Here is a 24,726-nt window from a genome sequence, read left to right as displayed (position 1 = left end):
GTTGCTATCCTTCATGGAAAAAAGTATGTTTTTTTGCCTCCATCTTTCTAAGAATGTGACAAACAACTCCAGCATCATTCCAAACTTTATTATTGTAGATGCCTATGATAAATCATTCCTTCTTAAATTATCTTGGATATATCTATTCGACTTTGGAAGATTAAATTATATGAATAATTCAATCTTATTCAAAATGTCATAAATTAATAATTACTTTCTTAAAATATAAAAGAAAATTTCATTATAATAATTTTTAATTGTAACAAAATCTAATAACAAGAAAGGACTTTTTTTTTCTAGGTGGGGAGTGTTTAGTTTTATTTAATAAGATTTTCAATAAAAACAAAAAAGAATAAATGGGTATTTATAGGAGAGGAAAAAGACCTCAACACCCATGGGTGTGGAGTCCTCAGTATTAGGTGGAGTGCACTACACCAAAACAGGTTTATAGTTGCACTTTTAGCGGCTTTTGGATAAAAAACGCCGCTAAAAATAAGCATTCGCGGCGTTTTCTAGAAAGGAACCGCAAAAAAACATAAGCCCAACGATGCCGTTTTCCGAGCTTTCGTGGCTTTAGCGGTGTTTTTAAGAACGCACCGCTAATGCTCAGGGCTGTAGCGACGTTTTTTAAAAAGCGTCGCTAATGCTCAAGGCTTTAGCGGCGATTTTGATAAAGCGCCGCTAATGCTAAGGGATTTAGAATAATTTAAAATATTTGTTAAAAAAGGAAAAATTAAAATAGTATTATTTAAAATACTTTGAGGCGCATCTTGTAAAACGTTGCAAAAATTTTGAGCAAAACAGCTCTGTTTTATTATTCCATTTTATTGCTTTAGTGGCGCTTTTCAAAAAACGCAGCAGTAGATTAGGCTTTAGCGGCGCTTACATAAAAACGTCGCTATAAAACTCGAATTTGTGGCGTTTCTTGCCGTTTTTTCAGTATGTTACTTTAGTGGCGCTTTTTAATAAACGCTACAATAGATCATCTACATGCAATAAATATTCCATCAATTTGATTATTTTGGCATCAACATTCATTAATGTCGAGAATTGTGGAATATATTTTGATAATTACAATAATCCTAACAATTAGGGATACTGTTTATTCATAGATTTCATGCTACATTGATTTTGACACCTATAAATATTGAAATATTTGCTTAAAATAAAATTTATTCTATGGAATAACTCCCCATACACAACTTTGTTTTTTACATTATTTCAATAAAAACCCATTATTTATTTTATGACTTCTATTAGGAGCTAAGATCACATATGAGACCAATTCATGATCACATATATAATTCAATATTATAAGTAGAAAGTCCAATAACTTAGCTCTTCCTCGGTGAGATGTGGGCCATCAATGGCGTCTTCATCACAATGGTGAATTCATGTTTCTCCTCCAAGCTGATGTCATCTCCATCCATGGCTTTCCATTCAAATTTCCAAATCAAATTAGCCACTAAATACTCGAGATGAAGCAAAGCCAAGCCAAGTCCAGGGCAGATTCTTCTCCCTACTCCAAATGGCATCATCTTAATCTCCCTACTCCCTGTTATATCAAACACTTCCCCCCCACCAGCATTGTTAATGAACCTCTCAGGCTTAAATGCCATTGGATCCTCCCACACCTTTGGATCCCACCCCATATCTGCCACCATGAAATTGATCATTCCATTTTTTGGGATCAAGTATCCTCCCAAGACAGTGTCTTCAGTCACACAATGTGGCACCACAAAGTGTGCTGGTGGGTGCCTTCTTAGCCCTTCCAAAATCACTGCTTTCAAATATGGCATCTTTTGCAAATCCTCTTCTTCGATTTCTTCCACATAATCTCCCACAACACCTTTGATTTCAAGGAACAATCTATCTTGAATATAAGGGTATTTCACCAAATTTGCCATAATCCATTGCAAAGCTGTGGAGGTTGTATCAGTACCAGCATTGATAAACTCCGAGGCCAAGGTGACCATTTCAGCTTCATCAAGTTTCCTTTTCTCCTCTGGTAATTCCAAATCCAACAAAGTATCAACATATGCCAACTCATAATCATCACTTCCCTTGTTACTCAATCTTTCATCTTTAGCTTTCTTTCTTTCTCTTATCAAAGGGATCAATGCATCATCAAGTTCCTTGCGTAGCTGAAACAACTGATCCCACCGCTTACGAAGCAAAATCTTGGTCACTACTCTAGGCCATAAGTTAAGCACATTGAATCTCGCAAAACCATTCAACACCCTTCGATGAACAGCACCAATCTCTTCAATCTGTTGTTGACTAAGTTTGTCACCAAAACACATCAAAACCAACAAACAACCCATAGCATATTGAAAATGAACCAAAACCTCAACTGATTCTCCACTTTTAGCCTTTTGTTGTAAAACCCCAAAAAGAATCCCCAAAACCCATTTTCGTGCAAGAGAATACGACTTTATACGTGACGGATGGAGGATCTCCGAAGTCAAGTTCCGTCGAAAGAGCCGCCATGTAGGGCCATAAGAAGCGGCGCTGATGTTATGTTGGTTGCTGTCCATGATCATGTTAGCAGGGAGAGATTTGGGTCGGTCTGAAAACAAGGAGCCATTTTGGATTAAAGCCTGGTGAGCTAGGGAACGATCGAAGACAAAGATGGAAGGAAAAGGACCGACATGGAGAGTGACCATTGGACCAAGTGTTCGGCTGAGGTGACGGAGGCTTTGTTCGTTTTGTAAGAGGGATTTGCGGGCCCATAATAAGCTGCTGATGATCGGAAAACTGGAAGGTGACGGAGGAAGAGTGTGACGAACAGTTTTCGAAGAGGAAAAGAAGTTGAAGAAGGCTTTGAAAAGAAGAGAACTGGAGAGTAAGAGAAGGATAAGGAACCAAATTTCCATTTTTTTCGGTGACGAGGAAATGGGAAACTTAGGCTTGGTGTTTTATAGCGGCGGTCTCTTGCATGTCGTAGGATTTTTGACCCAAATTTCAATGTTGAAAATCACCTTTTGCTGAGGGGATTATACAAAAATGTCGAATATTTTGGGTTGGATTCCGTCTTAGTTAACAACGCCATGCCTAAGGGTTTGAAGCTATCAATAATCATGTCGCCTATGGCTTGGTCGGTAGTGCAATTCCTACAGTTCCAAAATTGTTTCTTAATTCTTCGTTCTTGCTTCTTGAACTAGCGAATGTTAAATCAGTTTATACACAATCGGATTTAGTCTCCATTTCCTTTTATTTGGATTTAACACAAGCAATTGCATTGCATTTCCTATTTCAATTCATCATGTTCATACAAAGCAAAGCCAAAAGAGTACGAAAGCTCAACCAAATGCATGAGCCCTCACCCTTGACTTGCCCCCTCCAATTCCATGTAGGTTGCTTGGGGAAACTCAATTCTAGAACAAATTACACATCCAGCCAGAAGACCTATTTAAAAAGTGGGAAGGTTTGAGTAAAAATATAAACTTGAAAAATAAGTTTAGACAAAAAAATAAGACCCATTTAGAAAACAGATCGAGTCTCAGGTAAGACTTTTTTGGTCTGAACCCAGTTCGGTCCAAATATGCAAAATAAAAAAAATTTGCTATTTCTTTTTTCTTTTTTCTTACTTTTTTTATTATTTTGTTGCTTTTTGCTTATTATTTTTTTCACTATTTTGCTATTATTTCACAATTATGTTGTTACTATTTTGTTGCTATTATTTTGTTGTTATTATATAACTCTTGTTTTATTGTTATGATTTTAGAGGTATTTGCTTATTAAGTTGCACTTATCTTAGTGTGTTATTTAAGTATACATATATTTTTTTAATTTATTCTCAATTTATCGGAAAATATTTTTTTAATATTTTTAGTATTTTTGATATATTGTATATATTTTTACAAAATTTATATAAAAATAATAATACTGACGGGCCGAGCTTGATCTTTAACATTTTTATCCATGCCGCACTTGGACAAAAACTTAAAACCATTTTTCGAGCCCAACCCTAACAAAGGGGCCTAATATTTTGATTGAACCTGACCCGAATCAACTTAACCCGATCCATTAACACCTCTGCTGCTTAAGTACAGCAAATGTATCAGAAGTTAAAATGAACCTGAACAACTCATTTTATAATTCAATCTAAATCTAAATTAAATTTATATTAAAACTAATTCAAATGGAGTGGATCCAAATTAAAATTTACCTCATTTAAATCCGGACTAAATACGGTCTACCGGGTCAAGTGGGCTAACCCGGCCCTGCTATTGCTATACCAAATATTTCTCATGTTCTCTTTCTTGGCCTGCTTTTTCACTTTGTGAAGCTTTCATTTCTACTCCACTCTTCTTCTCATCTTCAGATCTCATCTCCTTCCTTAAGGTATGTAATTGTATGCTTTTTTCTATTATTTATTTTGGGTTTTTGTTTCCATTCAAACAAGAATCGATTGAACCCATCTCTTCAAATTCCAAAACGAACCATCTGTTTGGTTCCCGAGAAAATGCAAGAAAAAACTATAGGAAAAAAGGATGATAGGAAAAAAAAAGTGCTGAAAGGATGAATAGTATTGTAGTACTACTTATTGAAACCAAAGAAATTTGGGGGTTTTTTGGGAATGATTTATAGTGTGGAAATCAGTAAAAGAAAGCATTTTGATTTATTTTTTTTTACAGGTTAACCAATGGCAACAGTTCGAAATCTGAAAATCAAGACATCGACTTGCAAACGAATTGTTAAAGAGCTTCACTCATATGAGAAGGAAGTTGAAAGAGAAGCTGCTAAAACAGCTGACATGAAAGAGAAAGGAGCTGACCCTTATGACCTAAAGCAACAGGTATTATTATTTTTAATTTGCTGCTTTTTAAAGCTCTTCCCCCCCCCCCGACCTTTTTAATGGTAGAAGTTTGCCTGCCGTAGAGGTCTAAGTCCTTGAGAAAGACCCATTTTTTAGATTCCATGTTATTTTTCATGTTTGATCAGTTCACCCCATCTTAATTGAAACATTGGTTTATATATTCGATCATGTTTGTGTTGGAACATAACTATGTTTGTCACTCATAATGTAGATTTTGGAGCTACTTGATGTGAATTGTTTCATATACATATAAATTTTGATCTTTCTTGGGCAGGAAAATGTGCTGGCTGAATCAAGGATGATGGTCCCTGATTGTCACAAGCGGCTAGAGGCTTCATTAGCTGACCTTAAAGCAACTTTGGTATTGTACAATAATAGTATTTGATGAAGTTACTTGTCTTACTGAATTCATCACTATTAATGAACTGTGATTTGATTGTTGTTCATTGTTTGTTCTACTAGAGCCTCCTAGATAGCCACAATCCGGTTTTATATGCTAATTACCAACTAGGTCCTGACCATATTTTGTTTGAAAGTTAGGGGATGGAGAATTGTATTCAATAGCCTTTCATTAGTTACTTTTTCAGTATTTAAATTCTTTGTTGCACCAAGGTAGGATGGTCCAGTAATCGGAACTGGTGCACTAACCATTGTTGAAACTCAAAACATATATTGCCATGGCATATGCAAACAGATTTTAGTTCTTGCGGACTTATGTTCTGAGGGGTTATTCCGATAGCATATATTGCCATGGCATACACAAACAGATTTACTTGAGAAATGTAGGCTTATACATACACTGCCTATAACTGAATTTGCTGGTAACTTTTAGGGATGACCGACTTCCAAATGCTTTGCACTTGTTCATGGTCATGCCATGTTCATGTTAATTTTTGTTTCATGCCTTGTTTTAGTTGTTTTTTCCCTTGTCGAGGTCATGTCATGTCTAAAATTATCAAGTCTACTTCCTACCCAATTGAAGATCAATTTACTGCATTTGATGAACTACATATTTGGTTTCAGGCTGAATTGGAGGAAGCGAATGAGAAGGAAGGCCCTGAATTCGAAGATGCTCGCAGCACCATAACCGAAGTTGAAAAGTTGTTTCAAACAACAGAGGCTTAGTGACAGCTTCTTTTAAGTGGCTGTAGTTACCATAAAAAAATTGACATAGATGGTTACAAAGTTTGTATGTTTCTATTTCTAGCTACAACCAGGTAAGATGTCTTTTGGAACTTGGAATCTTGCCAGTTATCTGAAACTGATTCTGCAAATACCAATGTTGTTTTCTCGAGTACTTAATGTCTGGTTTTTTTCACATATTTGTGGAAGAAAATGGGAATTCATGCTTGTTTTTATGAGTTTATATGCAAAATTAGGCCACTTGCAGAGCTTAATGTGATGAGCATCTTCTGTCCCTTTACAAGTAAACAAAGCTCGGTGCTTCTTAAACAAGATAACCTTTGAAAGTTGAATAATTGGAACCCAATGTGACTACTGGATTCCGGGAGTTCCTTGGACCAAAAGTGGAAAAACCTCAGCAGCTGTACAAAGTCCCCAGCTTGAAGACTGGATAGATTAGATAGGTGTCATTTATAGGCTGTACTGACACCATAAACAATATTTTGATAAAACCTAAACCAAAATATCCTATACACAATGCCAAATTATACAGAAATGAAAGCAAATATAGAGCTATACTTTGTTCATGGAAACAAATCACCTTAATTCTTTGTTCTTTTTTTTCATAAAGAATGGCGAGAGCCTCGGGAGCCTCTCCTAAACTTTCTTCGGAAAGGCTTGCATGCCTCGATGCTTAAGTCAACGGCTGCCGCAAGGGCCATGAAGATGGCAGCATCTTCTATGCATGTCACGTGTCGCATGGCCAGTTGCACTAATGGCTTGCTGTTCTTACCTTCCCCTTGGACTCTGCAGCTCATTACAAAGCCACCAGAGATCGGACTTAGTGCTGAAAAGTCTCCACTGCTTTGTGGACTTGGTATAGGAGTTGGTGCTTGCCGCATTAATCTATCGGTGTCGATAAAAAATTCCCCACCCTTTTCAGCGCTAATACGTATCTCAGACATGAGAACCTCTGCTCCGTCTTGAGCTTCAGACAAGAGGTGAAATCGGCAGCATACGGCGTCTCTGATGCCACGCTCACGCCATGCCTCAAGTTTTCCCCAAGGTAACCAGCTCTCTGGCCTCACAACATCAGGACGAAGAATCAACCAAGCTCCCGGGTTGGACTTGGCAACCCAATCACAACCTGTTGATGGCACAAAGGGAGTGGTTATGAAGGCTGCCGCAACAGCCAAGCCGGACAGATCATGTATCTTCACCTTCCATCCTTTCCTCTCTCTTCTACCGGTCTCTATGTCTAAATTGTCAGCAGAACCTGGCCAGTAAGCGTTTAATAGGTCAACCTGTGATGCCCTGCAGTTCAAAACCATGAATACTTTCATTAACAATTGTCCGGAAAATAACAAAGACCCGTCTCTGAGTTCCATGACCCAAACAAGTCACAATTCCTCCTATTTATGGAAATCATTCCATGCAAATTTTTTAGCTAGACCTTCTTGGACATATACACACACAAATGAAACAGATGAAGCAACTTGTAACATAACCTGTCTCGACTGAATTTGCAACTGAAAATCGGTTGTTTTACAGAACCTTGGAGCTGTACAATCTGAGGACTTAACATCGTCACATCTTCAAACTGGAATACATATCTTGGATCAGGATCTAGTTGTACTCTCAAATGAAGTTCTGCTCCTGGTTTTCCATTTTCATGCTTGTTTTTACCGATCCCGATCCATCCATTGAAAAGAATAACTGGCTTCCCTTCACCCCATTCAGGACCCACCGCCAACTTGAATGTCCCAATCTGCTGTCTCTTGACTCCGACACCAAAATGCGTGCCCTTTCTCCCCATGAAGACAGTGATCTCCAAATAAGCATGGTAGTTATAGAAACAGCCAGGTGTTAGCAAAGCCTTCAAATCAGACTCTTCTAAATAAAAGCTAGTGGCAATACTGTGAATATCAGGTGTAACTTCGGAGGAGGATACTAAAGGAATTGGTGTTGTTTGGACAGGGAAACCTCGGAGTCGTATCTCACATGAACATGGGGCAGAGAATGCATGAATTCCAGCTTTTGATGATTTCAGGGCTGGACCAGGAATCCTCAGACCTAGTGAGCCTATTGACAACCTAATGAAAGCCTGAGGATCCATTATTGTCACAAATATTTCCCCATCGTATAAAAAGCTTTAAGCTCCAACAACTCAATGAACCTGTCACATTTCATCAGGCAAGTAAAGATTAAATGCCAAAAACAAACTCAGAACCATGCTGTAACAAAGATTATTGCTTGCTAGGCGATCTGCATATGTTCATAACTTGAATTAAGATAACTTTAATCAAACATAAAACTTGAAAGGCGGCATATAAGCAGTGCAATCGAGTTGCCTAAGCAAGAAATTCCCAGTCGGAGTCAGTTAAGTAATTACAACAGCTTAGTTCTGTGGTTATATATGTATGATCATATACATTATACTGGCATGTACCATATCTATCCTTGTTATCTACCTTTACCCAATATTTCGAACAGAGAAAAACAAAAAGCTATAGTAGTAGTAGGATTTATTGATACCATTCAAAGTTATTTACTGCGACACGCAAAGAAAAGGCGCCAAACTAAAAGCTTCTTATGTTAGACAAATAAGATTCAAACCCTAAGCAATAGCTAGAAGATCTTGCCAAGTTCCGTAGCTCGATATTGCATCAAAAGCTAAATCATTCTCTTTGCCCTTTTTTTCTGTGGCAATATACTAATCAAGAGCTTCTTGCCACAGGTATTCCAAGCCATGATCAATATGATATATCAATTATAGTGAGATAAGTGGATCTTCTCAAACGCTGGTCGGTTTTCAACTGATTCATAACTGAAAATAGGGAGAATCATCAAGTTGAAATAGATAGTAAACTATATTTCTGCCATCTATGTCACATTGAAAGCTCAAGCAAAAGTTGAAATTATTGGAAACATCAACAGGACTAAGTTACACAGATCCTAGAATTATTGGACACCTAATTTGCCGCACAGCAGCCCTAAGAACAATGCAACAGGGCTTCTAACTTGAACATATGTACATACATACAGCAGCCTAGAAACAGTCATTTTCCTTACTAACATCCCATTCACCATCTATACTCATGAAAATTTATCAAACATATGTACATATATACATACATACATACATATACATACATATAGAGAGAGAGACTCCAGTGTCTCAAGCTGAAATTTCACTATCCACCTAACAATGCAACAGGGCTTCTTCAATTATCCTTTTGACTCCTTCAAGGTTCTTTTTTCTAAAACAGCAAATTGACCTCATCTGAACCAAAAGTTACCATAATTAAGCTTCCAAGTATATATAGTTTACTAAAATCCGACCTCAAAAACAATAAATATTTTGCTTAGAATTTCCAAATTCTTCTCTTTTAGCACACTTTTCCATTGAAAAACTCCCAAAATATATATATATGCCTTCTAACTTGAACTCAGAATGAAAAACTCACCAAGAATTCCCACTTAAAAAGGAAATCGCACATAAAATTTCAACTTAAAATGGAATTCAACAAAAAATATATATATATATTTGTCGGTAACTTGCAAAGCAATCAAAAACATTGAAACCCAGCTAAAAAATCTGCATCCACCAACTAACAAAAGTCAAACTCACCTAAAATAACCCAAAATTTATATCCAAGTGTTAGCTATAAACATAACACACACACAAAAAAAAAAGAGAGGAAATTCTTTAAATTAAAACAAAAAAATAAAAGAAACCCACCTTTGAATGAAGCTTTTTCTTCATACAGAAGTTGAAGGAAACAAATTTCCCAGAAACAAAAACATTAAAAATCCTTTCCTTTTTCAGCTTTTACCCCCCAAGATGAATTCTTTTTTTCTCCTTCACCACGTAAAAAGCCAAGCTTTTTATATAATGTCCAACAATAATTGGTAGTTAAAGAACAATGAATAATAATAATAAGGAACAAAATCAAAAGGCTTTAAAGGCAAATCTGGGTTTTCACGTAAGACTCTTTCGCAGATCACGAGGATTAAGAAGCTCGCTTTTCCATTGTTTTTAAATCATTTTATTATTTTTCTTCCATTTCATAAAATCTGTCTTTCTCTTGCATTTTTCAGATTTTTTTTTGTTCCTTTCTCTAATATATATGTACAGTAACTAAATATTGTAATTATACCCAAAAAGATTTTTTTTCTCAATAATTTTCTCGAAATAAACGGCGAACGTTTCTTTGTAAATCATTTTTTAAATAGATTTTTTATTTAAATAAATGAAAAGAAAATAAATTATTAGTAAAAAAAAGTATTATAAAAAGGAATTTTTGAGGAAAGAGAGGACGTGAATACAGCTGTAATCCGCGGCGGGTTTTGGTTGACACAAAAGTTTTATTATGAATTTTAATTTATTTTCAAAATTAAAATTAAATTATCTCAAAAAAATATCAAATAAAATTTTTAATAATTATTCATCTTACATTCTCGTCCAAAAAAATAAATAAATTGGGAACCTGTCAATTGTCTAAATATAAAATTGTTTAATTTATTCCTTTTATTTCCTGTTCAAAATATTTTATTTTGATTCACAAGTGAATTTTAGCAAAAATATATATTATCGATCTGATTATGGATTCTGATTATAGATAATATTTAGAATTACCCATAATCTTTTTTAAAACGCACTCAAAATCACGTTTTTCTGTATTGACAAGGTCAATTAAGTTGGTAATTTTGACTTGTACAAAAATAATATTGGTTATTTATACTAAACATAAAATAGAAGATATATTGGATGTATTGTTATGAACAAAGAAATTAAATTTAAAAGAGTTTAAAGTCTTATTCAAATGAAACGATAATCTTGAAATTCAACTTTTACTAAGATTTTTTATCATCTTAAACGATAAATTACTGATCAGATTTACTATAAGTAAGAGACTTATTTGTCAATGAATTGACTGATATTTACTTCAAGTAACATTCAACTTAATGAAGGTTGTTGACTTATCCTAATTTAATTTGGAGATGAAGCTATTTGAAGTCTATTTCTAGGTTATTGATTTCCCTAGAGAGTGTGCTTCTTGGTGAGTGTTTTTATTGAGAATTTGAATGTTGATTAAAGTGTATTTAAACACTTTTTACTTAGGCATTTATTAGAAAGTTATTCTTCATTGTATTGTGAGGTTTTGAGAGAGTGATTTTGATAATTTAGACTCGATTTTGGAGCTACAATTATCAATTGTTGTAGGCATAGATTGGGTTTAAACTAGATTAGGTTTAAGTCAATAGTTGTTCTGAATAAATTGTTAAATAAAATCAATTTTGAGTGAGACCTTGCATACATAGAATTGATGAATTTGAACTGCGTTAACAAACTAAGTGCGTTGATTTTTTTCTCATTCCAAATTTTACTCATAGAATTTAAAATTGTTGCGTCAGGAGACGAAATTAATAAAAAAATTGACATATATCATTTGTAAATTATAAATATATATAATAGTGTCGGGTCAAATTTTGATTTTAGCCCAATTATAAGTACGCTTAAATCAAGATTTAATATTTATACTTTAAATTGAGACAATTTGATTTATTTATTTTTATAACGTTAAAATTTCATCTAAACTCAACATTTTTTACTAGTAAAAATTGACCAATGTTTTTAAATTGGACTGATGGTCGAACCGATCATACCACTGATTCTCTGGTCTAATTAAAAAATTATTAAAAGTTAAAAAAAATTAAAAATCCCGATTCAACCAGTTCAATAGTTGATTAAATCGATTTTTAGTTGGTTTAATCGGTTTGTATTGATTTTTGATTTAATCGGTTCAAAAGTACCTTCTAGACCTATACCCCGGCCGGTGTAGAGTTTAAAAAATCCACTAATAGTATATCGAATATTTTTGTTTTTTTTTTCAAATAATTTTTTTATATACTTAAAAAAAACCTTGTTTCCTTCTTATATATCACTAAAAATCTTTACTTTGGAATTAAAGCTTTTTTAAAAATATTTATAAAGCACATTTTCTCCAATTTATTTCTTAGAATAAACTTATGTTGTGAGATATTTGGTTATGTGGTAATCATTTTTATACAACAATTTATGCTTTTCAAAGTCTATGAAAACAAAGGTTGAAATTCAAGCATAATTTCCTTGAAATCTTCTCTTAATTTTTCATGCCCTAAATCAACTCAGTCATAAGTTGCATGAACGTCCCAAAATAGCAGTGTGAACCAACATGTGTCGACCAAAAATGTGGCCACAGAAAAAGAAAAAGAAAGGATAAGAGAGAACTCCAACTGCATGTGCAAGCTTTGAGGGAATGGGTCCCAAAACCATTAAAATTGCACCACTCTCTTCTCAAGAACATGCAAAAAGAGGCTAGCTACTTACTAGTACACTAGTAGGTTTGTTTGTTTGTTGTTGTTGATAATGGACAAAATAAAATATTAGATATCGAAAACAAGAATATATTAAAATATGAATTCTTAACCTTTTTTTAATTTAAAAGATATATTACTTTAAATAAATATGAATCTCGAAGTTGGACCTTAGAACGAAGATGAAAATATCCGAAAAAAAAAGTAAATATGTGATTATGCAACAAATATTCTGGGCGTTTGATATGGGCAAATGTTGCAATTGTCACAATCTGTATATGACTGTTAAGAGTAGTGACCATTGTGACAATTGTACGTGTAAGGAGACCTAGTCGAGTGGCTTCGAACGTCTTCGAAGCCCCCTAGACGACGTTGGTGGGATACCAGGTTTTAAAAATCTCCAAACTCCTTTCAAGATGGTTTCAAATGTTCACAAGGTACACCAAGCATACTTGAGGTGCATGTGGACTCTAAAAGTTAATGGAATCAAGTGGACACATGGGTAAACAACAAATCACTCTAGAATACCCAAATTGTGAGGGCAATAGGTCTAAGCCCAAAGTGGCCTCTATCCTCTAGATGGGTGGGATGAAGCCTCCTACAGACTTAGTAAGGGTCTCTAACCGTCTTTCCTTGATCTAATTCAATTTAGTTAATGTTTTTAGACCTAAAATAATCTAGAGGGTGCATCTTAACCCTACACTAGTTGTAATATTAGCCCCTGGATGTTAAGGTGTTTGGCTGAGGCGCCCCACCCTCATTTGGAACATGAATCATTGTATAAAAGCCTTGTTTTATATAAGCTTTGTTGAGTAATACAAGCTATAGCATTAGATCTCTTACACTCACTTTCCTTGCATGTTAACTCTTGTATTTGGTTTGTATAAAAGCCTTGTTGTACATAAGCCTTGTTGAGTAATACAAGCTATAGCATTGTCTTACACTCACTTTCTTTGCATATTAGCTCCTTGTATTTGATTTGTTGGAGTGCCTGAATTTTGTTTATAAATCACTTGCCAAGAATCTTTGTTTCTGTGAGTAGAAGACTGGTTTTCCTAGATACCATATTTTGATCTTTAGTGGAAACTTTAACTTTAAGCTTGTATTGGTTTTCCTCCACTTCAATAAGGATCTTTTGGCCTTTATTCATAACCTAAATAAAGAAAAAAAATTGAAGGAAATCTACAAATAGAGGCTACCAAAACAAATTACTAGTACATGATTTTGGAGCTTTTTATGGATTTTTCTTGCAATCCAGTGGTTTCAAAGAGTAAAATGTGAAGGTGGAGTAAAATGGTGACCAACCACAATTGTTCCTTCAGCCAAGCCCAAGCACTCCATTTGTGCGGAGTTCATTGCCACACACCGGTACATCCTCTCTCAGTTTAAAATCAAAATTAGAAAACCTGACGTAGGTTTTGTAACCCCTAAATTTGTAATAGTTAAACTACTGTTTTCAACCTTTAAAAACTTTAAAATAGGTTAGAACAATAGATGAAGCTTGTAATGGGGCCGTTAGATTCCACCACTTTAGCCACTGATTGAGACATAATCGGAAGTGAGTGAAAATATATTCTAAAAAAATTGAAAGTCAATTCAAAAAAGAAAATTAGTGATAAATGATATTAAAATGTAATTTACAAACAATCAAGATACGAAAGTTCTACAGGCAAAATAAAAATAAAAATTTGGCTAACTGTCTTTCATGCCAACATTGCTTTAATTAAAATATTATAAACATTAAATAATACTACAAAACATCAAAGTGATTATAAATAAGTTATAATTAAAAGAATGCTATTATTTTGTAAAATGTAAAGCTAGATCAAATTTTAAATGAAAAGTTTGTCCATTTTTATTTAAGGTATATTGATAATATAAATTTAAAAAGCAAAAAATTTTAAAGCTAAATTGTATCCAAATACATTTTTATATAAAAATGATTTAATTTATCTTTAAAATCTTTATTTTTTTTAAAAAAATTATCACGAAATATATATGGATAATTAAATTAAAAATAATATTATTAAAAGTAACAATTTCATAGAATTTAGAATTTTCATTAAACATGAAAATATTTACCCACGATAAATAATATAATTATAAAAGTTGGTTATCTTAAAAAAATTTATACAACTCAATAATTTAAATGAATTTAAGAAAACAAAAATGAAAAAAATGATTTAGGACCTAATTTGAATAAAAAAAGGTCCAGGCCACATAATAAAACTATTATGGACTTAATTTTAAAAAATATATATTCAAACCCTAACCCTTTTATCTATGCAAGGAAAGTGAATGTAAGGGAATGCTATAGCTTCCATTCCTAGCCTTTTGGCATACTTGGGTTTAATGTTGTTTAATTTACCTAATACAGTTAAGATGAAAAGTTTAGCTTAATTATTTAATTTGACCAATTATCCAATTAAATAAATTTTTTATTTCGATTGAATTGATCCAATGATAAATATTTTTATCTTTTATTATACGTGTTAATCATATCTGCTCTTTTTGATACAATGTCTAGAACTATCCATAGCGCATGTATCTCCAACCGATAAATAGGAGAATAATGTGCTTTGACGCACTCGAATCCATATCCTCCTACATTGACAACAATGCTCATGCCAATCGAGCTAACACTCAATCGGCTCAATGCCTAATTTTCTTTATTCACCATTTCTGCGTAGAAAAAGAAAATGCAGAGCTTTTAATTAAAGAAAATTGTGGATTTAGAGCCTAATATATTTTATTTATCCAAATTCCAAACATAGACAGATATTATCCCAATTATCTCAATTTAAAGACCTATATATAAATTTGGTTTTTTTTAGTGTTTACTTAGAAAAAGTACTTCTCTAAAGAATATTAGCTTGATAGTTTATTGTAATGATTAAATTTGTAATTAATTGAATGTATCGATTATAAATGTAACTTAAATAAAAACAATTATATAAAACTGGTTTAATATTGAAAGTACTGTTAGGTTTGCATGTTAGCTACAAATTTCAATTGGGGTTAAATTATTATTTAGAGTTTGAATTTGATAGCTTTTTTCACATTGATATTTAAATTTGTAATTGTTCTCATATTAGGGCCTAAACTTGGTAATTATTCCCACATTGGGACCTGAACTCTAAGGTTTTCAAAAACTAACTTAGACAAAAAAAATTTCAAGCCCTAATGTGGGAATAATTTCTAGGTTCAGGGTCTAATTTGGATAAAAAAAAGTTCAAGCCACAATATAGAACGATTATTAAGTCTAGGACCTAACTTAGACAAAAAGAAATTTCAAATCCTAGTATGGAAAAAATTACCAAATTCAAACCCAAAAAGCGATTTATAACTCTTATCTATTTATTGCGAAGGCTATTTTCATAAAAAAATGATATTAGATACGACAATTTTAAATATATACAAAACAGAATAATACACAATATGTCAAGATTTATATATAAAAATTATTAATGTGTTAAAAATCATAAATATACATAATAATTTAAACAATATGAAAAAAATTACAAAAATACAAACACCAAGAATAAGGACTTTGTGCACTCTAGCCCTGGCTAATGCATAGGGCAAAAAGGATGATATGCAACTCCTTTTCCAATGGAACCAATTCATTCGTATACAAAAACAACTATGCATGCATATGTATGTATGCAAAGAATTACTTCCACTTCTTGTATCGATACCCACCATGCTTGCCATACATGCCATGCTTCCCATGCTTAAATTTCCCATGTTTGAACTTTCCATGACAATGGCCATAGTAACCTCCATGTGTTGCATAAGCACCATGTGCCATATAGTGAGGGTGTGCCCCATATGCACCACTACTACCAACACCTGCGGTAAATTTTAACTCTTCAACTTAAATAGTGATATATGATAGAAAGTCAAGTTTTTTTTTCTAAGAAAATTCCTATTTTTAGAAAAAAAAATGAAAGTTTATTAGGAAACAAGCATTTAAATTTGGGTAAAACATTTTTCAATAATCATTTTCACTAAACAAGTATGTAATTATGTATGTATGAAATAGTCATAGGAAAATATTAATAAAGGGTTATGGAACATACCAGGATAATTAGTTGGTGGATAAACTATCGGAATTTGTCCTATTGGTCCTGGAGGAGGATATCCTGGAGGAAGAGGAGGAGGAGGAAGAGAATATCCTCCAGGTGAAGGATATGTTGTAGCGACTGGTGGAGGGTATACGTTGGGAGGAGGATATCCCCCACCATGAGAAGGATATCTTACTAGTGGAGGATATCCGGCTGGTGGGTATCCACCAGGAGAAGGATATCCTTGTGGTGGGTAGGGATAAGATCCAGGTGAAGCATAATAAATTTTTTTATCTCCCATGTTTCTTTCTTTAAATTGATGAACGAAAATAACTGTTTTATTACAAAGTTAAAAAAATAAACTTCAAAACAAAAAGAAAATTAAGATCGTACACAATTTTCAAGTAATTCATATTTAAACTATAATACTATACTCAAATTATGATATATATATGCATGAAAATAATATAATACTACATTTATTGCCATCTATATGGATGCTTCTTTGTTCAAGAAAGATTCATACACATACACGTATACATATATGCCATAGTGCATGGATGTATATAAAGGATCCGACGACAAATACATACATGCATGTCCACATTCATACATAAAAAAAACATGCATAGCCTTTTTGGCAACAATATTTGACAAGCCAGACATGGATGATTGAACACGTTTATACATGCAAACAATCAATCATGAACCATTCTCTTTAATCATGAATGGAAATTAACCCCATGGATGTAATACAATATCAAAAAACTTTGACCATGAAATCACCCCCAAATGCTAAAGGATTACATGAAGAATTCAAAAAATAAAATAAAATGAAAGAAAAGGACAGATAAAGATTACCTGGAGATTCTTTGGAACCTAAACTATGATCTCATTTGGCTTTGAAAACAAAATAAATGATAGAAATGATTTTATAGAGGGAGAGAGTTCCTTAGATTTCGTCCCATTAATTTAGCACATCTGTTTAAATGCTACAATTATAGATTTAGCCCTTTTAATTAATAATTTAATTTAACCTCCTTTATCTTTTTTTCAGGAACGAAGCTAGAGAAATTGTTCGGGGATAAAAAAATGTAAAAATAATGTCAACAAAATCCTTACAAAATATATTTTATTATTGGGAAGGTAATTCCGAACTCCGAACATGACTGTGAAATGAGTAATATAATATATATTGCTATTCAAATTTGACTTGATCCAACCAGAGTACCAAAATATTAATTTGTCACTAATATTACTCATAATAAAGTAAAAGTTTTAACATTTTAAACATGTAAAATTACATATGTAAATTTTTATACAAATTAAATATTTATTATTTAAAAAATTATAGTATTAATTAAAATAAACATAGAAATTTTTTATATTACAAAATAAAATATAAGGTTACATGCATTAAAAAGAAAGTCAAATGCAAAATTTATATTAAATATTATAATGGTTTATCTTACCATAATTAGTGTAAAAAAATGCTTATTTAATCGATCGGAAATAAAAACAATTTAAGGGGTTGAAAATCATAAAAAAAAGTCTATTGTTTTTACATTAATGACCATCATATTTAGGTTGGGTCAAAAATTACATTTTAAAGTCGAAAATGATAAGAATCGATATATTGAAGTTGTTGCCCAAAACGAGTTTGTTACATTTTAGGTTATGCTTGAGAGCGGGTATGATTGGGGGTATCTAAGCGGGGATGAGGTCTTAGAGACCCACTAGGTGGAAGGCCATACCGACAACTTCACAACTAATTCCTAGTTCAATGGCGCCATGATAGAGGATGTGGAAATCAGGGAGTTTGGAGTAAGGGTTATTAGCGCTAGTGATTGTGGGCAAAGGCAGTGCCTAGCACTCAGCAAATTTAACGAGGACTAATGAGTAATGCTAGACGTATACTAAAATTATTTATAAAATAAACTAAAAAATAAAAAAGAAAAGTTTGAATATGATTTAAGTAATATTTTGTATGTATTGTTACAAAATCTTATGTATATTTATCGGAAAAATAAACTTTTAAATTTTTTTAAATTTTTTTTTAAGTTTTGGAATTTTGAATCTTTAAGAAGTAAAACTAAATTGATAGAATGTCTAAAGTTGAGGGCTAGATGTGTTGAATTTTTTAAAATTAGGATTAAAATGATAAAATTTATAAATATTAGAGGGCTAAATTTATTAGTTTGCTAATAAAAAAGGCCATTGTTAGTGATTTAACGAAAGATTGACCAAAATATTAAATTTAGATAATATTAATGACTAAAATAAAAAAAAGTCAAACCTAAATGACCAAAACAGAAATATACTAAGTGACTATTTTTATAATTTATTCTGTTATTTTAATGAAAAGAATTTGAACTGATTCGCAGCTATTTACCAGACTCTATCTGTAGAAAGAAAGTCCTTAAGCGTTCGTTAACGGACACTTGTCCAAATAATAAAAACTGGTCAAATTTCAGTTTTAGTCCTTATGTTATGTTCAAATTTCAAATTTAATTTTTAACATAGTTTTACACCTCAATATTTATAATATTATTAGTAAGTTTAAATATTTAAGCATTCTCACACTCGTCCGAATATATAATATTTTTACATTTTCTTTGGTTATATAATAATGGTCAAACTTTAGTTTTGGTCCTTAAGCTATGCTTAAAATTGAAATTTAATCTTTAGACTCTATTTTATAATTAATTTAGCACATTCATGTTTATAATATCATTAATTAATCTAAATACTTTATTTGGATTAAAATGTTAACGTGAATTTTTAAGATTGTTAACACTGTTAAAAATTTCTATTAAATTCAGGTGCATTAAAATGTCATTTTTTTGTTAAACAACTATCGGAGTGGGTTTTTTTAAAAAAAAAAATTAACATGTCACACTAGAGAATTTAATAGAATAAATTTAACGGTTTTAACAACTAAACCTAAATATTTAAATTCGAAAAGTAATATGACTAAATTCCTAAAAATAGAAGTATATAGACTAAATTCTATATATATGAAAAGTATAAATACTTGAAGCATATTTTGACTTTCAAATTTTTAATCAATAATTTGGTCGAGAAAAATAATTAATCTTTGTACTCTGCATAAGTTGTAGAATTAGTCATTATATTTTAATTTGGTTGTAGATTTTAATCCATATTTTCTAATTGGATCATTTTTAGTTCCTATACTTTTCGAAATTCAAATTTCGATAGTGACATAAAATGACAACTGTCAAATCCATTAATTGATTTTGTGTGAACAATACGTGAAAATAATAAAAATTAACTTAATGAGTTTAATACCAACAAGTGGTTGGAAGAAGTAAAAGTGGGTTTCCTTCTCAGTATTTGGATCAAGCTCGAATTTTGAAATTGACATTGTTGGGAGGGACTTTACTTGAATATCATTATTAACATGAGCAAAACTAGGCTCAAACCATAAAACAGGAGAGGACACCTGTGGTTACACAAAAAAATATAATGAATTTAATAGATTTTGTTTGAACAATACTGAAATTTTAAAATACTAAAAGTACAAAATTATCATTTTAAAGTATAGAGATTAAATTCATTACTTATGAATAATTCAGGGACTAATAGCAGAATTTAAACGAGAGACTAAATTCATAACTTATGCATAATTGAAGGACTAATATCGAAATTCAACCCCCCAGAAAAAGTCTGTGTCCGTTGTCTCTCTCTCAACCGCAGGCAACCCTGCTTCCCCTTATCCTCTTATTTATCAGAATACATCCATTACCCTTTTCCTCAAAATCTCTCCTTTTTCTCTGTTCTTCAATCATTTTGTTCTTTCTTTTGATTTCCCAGCCCTGGAATCTTCTTCTTCAAAATGTCAAACACTTAAACTTAGTACAACAAGAACAGAAACAGTAAGTCTCTTTATTTTTATATATTTTTTTCATCCTTGGGCACAACATGGAGATAATTAAATGATAACCCATTGTTTATTTTCTGAACCATATCATTGGGCTGTTAAAGAAGAAACCGAAAGTTCACTTTTTTTTGTTTGTTTTTAGTTAATATCTCAGTCAGAAGCTGGAAGGAGAGGATGTCTTGTTTATTGCCACAATTCAAGTGCCAACCAGACACTTTTTCTATCCAATTCAGAGCTCACCATTCTCACCATTGTAAGCTTTTAACTCTCAAAAATGGCTTTGTTTGAATTGGAATTCAAATGGATTGTTGCTGTATATATATTGTTGACTTGATAGAAAGTTGGAGACTTCATTGAATCAGAACTAATTTGGGATTATGGGTTTACTTTGATTTTTGTAATAGTTTGAATTTGGATTGAAAGCTAGTGACTTTATTTTATCAAGAAGTAAAATGGGTGTTTTGTTTTTTGTGATAGTTTTAAGTAGCTTCTCCACTATTGGATTTATTTCATATGTATGTACTTTTTGCTGGTTATCTCAATGCCACAAAGTCAATGAATTTACCCCAATTACATCTATGAAGGGTGTGTAGTAGTTAATCCGATAAACTTAAATCGGTTCCGGTAGCAAATGCCTTTTATTTTTACAAGAATTCAGATAAGGTTTTACTGGATTTGTTTATTTTTTTATGTGTTAGCCACCTTTCTGTATCTGAAACGAGTGAGAGTTTAATGTGGTTATGTCACTTTTTAACAATCTAAGTTATGCCAATATTGCATTATCGCTTTGGTCTTTTCGTCTTAGTGGTGTTCAATGCGTATTGCCTACATTTCTAGTGTTAATGTTTTGCATAAGGAAAAAAGAGTATAGTGGAACTCATGACCTTCATTTGGGCTTTAGCATTCGAGGACGTAATACGGTTTGATTTTCTCTTGGTTGCCTTTGTCTTGTCTTTGCTTTAGCAGGCCTTTTTGTTGGCTTGTTAATTTCCGAGGATTTTACCGTGTTCTCTGATAGAATTTGGTGTATTTGCTTGACATTCAGTAAATGATCATAGATTATAATGAGAGTCATTCTTTTGTATCTGTAACATTACGGGATTGGGATGACAATGGTTTGTAATGTTCTGTTGTATGTTCATTGTCCTAATTGTTAATGGTACCATTTGTCATTATTTGTTTTCTCATGATTTCTTCGCTGAACCCTGCAGCAAAACACAAAGAATCTATATATTTCCGTTCACAATGTGTTTTATCGACCACTTCATCGACATCAATGGCAACAACGGCTGTGCTTGATGTAGAGAAGCTAAGATTACCATCTTTTGAAGCTCATTCGAATTCAGTTGTGACCGATGGACCATGGACATATACAGGGGCAACTGGTCCACCTTCCGAGGTCAGTCTTGTTATTTTGAGTATATAATGTCAAGAATAAGAGCGGAAAATTGCGGGGTATTTACTATTGAACTTCTGGAATTGACATGTTTTCTTCCTTTATCGAGTTCATTACCCATAGATAAACTTCTTTATATGAAGATCATGCTAGACAATGAGCAGTAATGTTCAGGTAAACTTCATATTGTATATGAACATCATGCATTTCAAAATTGAGACAATTCATTATCTCTGGATGATAGTCACTTCTAAATTCTCTTTTAGTTACTTCATTAAGGGTGACCAAGTTCGGTTTACTTCAAATTTTGGTGCTTGTTTTGATGTCATACTATGAAGTGTGTGTAAGAGTTATAATTTCGTTGTCTTTGCAGGCAAGCTTCGGAGCAACTTTAGCAACTGAAAATCTTCTTACAAGTGATGAGGCCGTAATTGCTGCTGCTGCTGCTGAAGCAGTAGCTCTTGCACGAGCAGCTGCTAAGGTTGCTAAGGATGCTGCCATTATGGTTAAGAATCACGGTTTTGCCAAAACAGAAATGAAATCTCCAGGGTCATCTGCAACCGATACTTTAACATCAAAGTGGGGTCTGTTTACTGAAGCAGAGAGGGCCGGTATTGTTGGAGATTACGTCTCGGATGAACTTGAACTGGAAGAAGATCATTTAGAGCAAAATTCCACAAAAGAATCCGATGAACTAGAGCCCACAAATGAAGAACTTAAACTTCTTGAGGAACAATTATCCAGAAGTATAGCAGTGAGGTCAAATCGCCAAACTGAACGAAAAGCTAAAAGAACGAGAGCAGCTGAGAAGGCTGCTACCAACGTTGTTTCAGTGAAGTCCGGTTCTACCAACAGAAAACGGCGTGGTGCTTTACAAGATATAGACTACTCTGATCCATTGCGTTACTTGAGAGGGACTACCAACACTTCCAAGCTTCTCACTGCTAATGAAGAACTTGAGTTGTCAGAAGGAATACAGGTATGATGAATCGACAGGCATTTCTGAATGTAAAGCTCATCTTCTTTGTTTTGTACATAAATTTGCCATCTTATAAATGACTTCAGGACTTGCTAAAACTAGAAGGACTCCATGAGGAGCTTGCGGAGCGCTGTGGACGACCACCTACCTTTGCACAATGGGCTGCTGCTGCTGAAGTTGATCGGAAGACCCTTCGGGAACGCTTGAATTATGGCACAATTTGCATGGACAAAATGATTAAAAGCAACATACGGCTTGTTATTTCGATTGCAAAAAATTATCAGGGGGCTGGAATGAATCTTCAAGATCTTGTTCAGGTATGTGATCTCCAGCATGCTGCTGAACAAGTTGAATTTATCGTGAAAATAGCTGATTTAGCTTACGCTTTAGTGTCTGAATCTTGAGTGATTCACTCCCAGGAAGGATGCCGAGGCCTTATAAGAGGTGCCGAGAAATTTGATGCTTCTAAAGGCTTCAAGTTCTCAACTTATGCGCATTGGTGGATTAAGCAAGCTGTACGGAAGTCTCTCTCCGATCGGTCAAGGACAATTCGCTTGCCGGTAAGTTCTAAACTGTTCTGGTCCTAAATTCATCACCCTTTGCGATAAATGCAATCATTATCGAAGTAAAAAAGGCCAAATCTGTAACTTTCTCAACCTCTTTTTCCGGTTTTACAGTTTCACATGGTCGAGGCAACATACAGAGTGAAGGAGGCTAGAAAGCAGTTGTTCAGCGAAAATGGAAGACAGCCTGACAATATTGAAGTTGCGGAGGCAACAGGACTCTCCATGAAGAGCCTCACTGCTGTTCTACTTGCACCAAAGGCTCCGAGATCACTCGATCAAAAGATTGGGATCAACCAAAACCTTAAACCGTCGGTCCGTCCTATTTCACATGCAGCAATTACTATTCCTTTCTCCCATTTTTAACCTGTCATCGATACGGCACATTTCTATTTCGTTCCAACGGGACCACATTATTTTCTTGTCCAGGAAGTAATCGCGGATCCCGAAGCAGATTCAGCTGAAGATATCTTGCTGAAACAGTTCATGAAGAAGGATCTGGAGAAGGTATTGGACAGTCTGAGTCCAAGGGAAAGGCAAGTGATTCGATGGAGGTTCGGAATGGAAGATGGAAGGGTGAAAACATTGCAAGAAATCGGGGAGTCGATGGGTGTAAGCAGGGAAAGAATCCGGCAAATCGAGCTATGCGCTTTTCGGAAATTGAAGAACAAAAGGAGAACAAAACATCTGCAGCAATATTTACTTTCATATGCCTCGTAGATACTTCATTTCTTTCCTTCTAGTTTTCCTTTTTCATTCCTACAAGTTCAGAGAAAACATGCAATTTTTTTTTACTGTATCAAACATAAAATCCAGGCACTAATAACATTTTTTCTCATTAATTATCAAATGTAGATGAAGGTTATGTTTGATTCAACTTTCTAGGATTGTTGGCAATGTTGAAAATAATAATATAAATCAATAGATAGTTAAAGTAGTCATTAAAGATAATTTTGATCGATTAAATTTTAAATTAATTGGTATAATGCATTGATTTGAAAATACAAATGGTTAAAAGAATTGTATAAAAATTCACTTAATTCTTTTAAAGTTTTTTCTTTTCACTTACCAAAATTTAACCGGATTGATCGGTTGAATTGAGACTTGATGGTTTATAATTGATAAAAATTTAATTGAATTATGAAAAATCCAGTTGAAATAGTTAAGGAGTGTATGGATATAGATAGTAGTAGAAGTTGTCTAAAAATTAAATAAAATTTTAAAAATTCTTTTTACTAGAATAAATTTATAGTTCTCAAAATCGAACTGAATCTATTATTTAAATTGAAAATTGATACTCTAATCGATTTAACAGATAAAAATAAATCAATAAAAAATGGATTGAATTGTTAAAAATCTGGTGCAACTAATTTATAATTGGTAAAAGAAAAAGACTTAATTGAGTTTAAGTTTAACTATTTAATTTTGTGATTGTTATTTATAAAATATATTTAAATATTTTTATTTTTTAAAAAATTGATTTTTCATTATTGAAGAAATTAAATAAAAAACTAAA

The 24,726-nt window shown here is 33.0% G+C and overlaps 5 protein-coding genes across 6 annotated transcripts; 2 read left to right on the top strand and 3 right to left on the bottom strand.

The window, feature by feature from the left end:
- Positions 1-1,116: 1,116 nt before the first annotated feature.
- On the bottom strand, positions 1,117-2,876 carry LOC107904351 (cytochrome P450 89A2). Its single transcript, XM_016830699.2, has one exon. It carries the CDS (start codon positions 2,874-2,876, stop codon positions 1,335-1,337), a length of 1,542 nt encoding a protein of 513 aa, XP_016686188.2. The 3' UTR covers positions 1,117-1,334.
- Positions 2,877-4,082: 1,206 nt separating this feature from the next.
- LOC107963369 (tubulin-folding cofactor A) lies at positions 4,083-6,119 on the top strand. The gene is made up of 4 exons (XM_016899917.2): positions 4,083-4,347; positions 4,641-4,801; positions 5,097-5,183; positions 5,846-6,119. Exons 2-4 carry the CDS (start codon positions 4,649-4,651, stop codon positions 5,945-5,947), a joined length of 342 nt encoding a protein of 113 aa, XP_016755406.1. The 5' UTR covers positions 4,083-4,347; positions 4,641-4,648; the 3' UTR covers positions 5,948-6,119.
- A 173-nt stretch (positions 6,120-6,292) lies between these two features.
- LOC107963352 (uncharacterized) lies at positions 6,293-10,205 on the bottom strand. Of its 2 annotated transcripts, none has more exons than XM_041105051.1 (4): positions 9,687-10,205; positions 7,453-8,120; positions 6,546-7,258; positions 6,293-6,391 (listed from the first exon to the last, which is right to left on the bottom strand). In XM_041105051.1, exons 2-3 carry the CDS (start codon positions 8,058-8,060, stop codon positions 6,568-6,570), a joined length of 1,299 nt encoding a protein of 432 aa, XP_040960985.1. In that variant the 5' UTR covers positions 8,061-8,120; positions 9,687-10,205; the 3' UTR covers positions 6,293-6,391; positions 6,546-6,567. The 2 variants fall into 2 exon arrangements, with proteins under 2 accessions (XP_040960985.1, XP_016755398.2); XM_016899909.2 differs by adding an exon at positions 9,098-9,227 and having other exon boundaries at positions 6,368-7,258; positions 9,687-10,078.
- Positions 10,206-15,737: 5,532 nt separating this feature from the next.
- On the bottom strand, positions 15,738-17,295 carry LOC107904345 (glycine-rich protein A3). The gene is made up of 3 exons (XM_041105050.1): positions 17,233-17,295; positions 16,387-16,704; positions 15,738-16,156 (listed from the first exon to the last, which is right to left on the bottom strand). Exons 2-3 carry the CDS (start codon positions 16,670-16,672, stop codon positions 15,978-15,980), a joined length of 465 nt encoding a protein of 154 aa, XP_040960984.1. The 5' UTR covers positions 16,673-16,704; positions 17,233-17,295; the 3' UTR covers positions 15,738-15,977.
- Positions 17,296-20,084: 2,789 nt separating this feature from the next.
- Positions 20,085-24,151, top strand: LOC107963345 (RNA polymerase sigma factor sigB). The gene is made up of 8 exons (XM_041105048.1): positions 20,085-20,267; positions 20,415-20,525; positions 21,484-21,671; positions 22,042-22,647; positions 22,734-22,964; positions 23,067-23,207; positions 23,325-23,525; positions 23,640-24,151. Exons 2-8 carry the CDS (start codon positions 20,447-20,449, stop codon positions 23,928-23,930), a joined length of 1,737 nt encoding a protein of 578 aa, XP_040960982.1. The 5' UTR covers positions 20,085-20,267; positions 20,415-20,446; the 3' UTR covers positions 23,931-24,151.
- Positions 24,152-24,726: the final 575 nt, after the last annotated feature.

The sequence above is a fragment of the Gossypium hirsutum genome, chromosome D11 (genome assembly GCF_007990345.1).
Source record: "Gossypium hirsutum isolate 1008001.06 chromosome D11, Gossypium_hirsutum_v2.1, whole genome shotgun sequence".
In the NCBI taxonomy this organism is placed as follows: Eukaryota; Viridiplantae; Streptophyta; class Magnoliopsida; order Malvales; family Malvaceae; genus Gossypium; species Gossypium hirsutum.
This window is presented reverse-complemented; position numbering and strand designations above follow the sequence as displayed.

Excerpts from the sequence above, each read along its gene's own strand:
- LOC107904351 (XM_016830699.2), bottom strand. The coding sequence starts at position 2,876 with ATGGAAATTTGGTTCCTTATCCTTCTCTTACTCTCCAGTTCTCTTCTT.
- LOC107963369 (XM_016899917.2), top strand. The coding sequence starts at position 4,649 with ATGGCAACAGTTCGAAATCTGAAAATCAAGACATCGACTTGCAAACGA. Across the intron at positions 4,802-5,096 it reads CTTATGACCTAAAGCAACAG|GAAAATGTGCTGGCTGAATC; the intron begins GTATTATTATTT and ends TTTCTTGGGCAG. Across the intron at positions 5,184-5,845 it reads CTGACCTTAAAGCAACTTTG|GCTGAATTGGAGGAAGCGAA; the intron begins GTATTGTACAAT and ends ATTTGGTTTCAG.
- LOC107963352 (XM_041105051.1), bottom strand. The coding sequence starts at position 8,060 with ATGGATCCTCAGGCTTTCATTAGGTTGTCAATAGGCTCACTAGGTCTG. Across the intron at positions 7,259-7,452 it reads TGCAAATTCAGTCGAGACAG|GGCATCACAGGTTGACCTAT; the intron begins GTTATGTTACAA and ends TTTGAACTGCAG.
- LOC107904345 (XM_041105050.1), bottom strand. The coding sequence starts at position 16,672 with ATGGGAGATAAAAAAATTTATTATGCTTCACCTGGATCTTATCCCTAC. Across the intron at positions 16,157-16,386 it reads TCCACCAACTAATTATCCTG|GTGTTGGTAGTAGTGGTGCA; the intron begins GTATGTTCCATA and ends AATTTACCGCAG.
- LOC107963345 (XM_041105048.1), top strand. The coding sequence starts at position 20,447 with ATGTCTTGTTTATTGCCACAATTCAAGTGCCAACCAGACACTTTTTCT. Across the intron at positions 22,648-22,733 it reads AGTTGTCAGAAGGAATACAG|GACTTGCTAAAACTAGAAGG; the intron begins GTATGATGAATC and ends AAATGACTTCAG. Across the intron at positions 23,208-23,324 it reads CAAGGACAATTCGCTTGCCG|TTTCACATGGTCGAGGCAAC; the intron begins GTAAGTTCTAAA and ends CCGGTTTTACAG.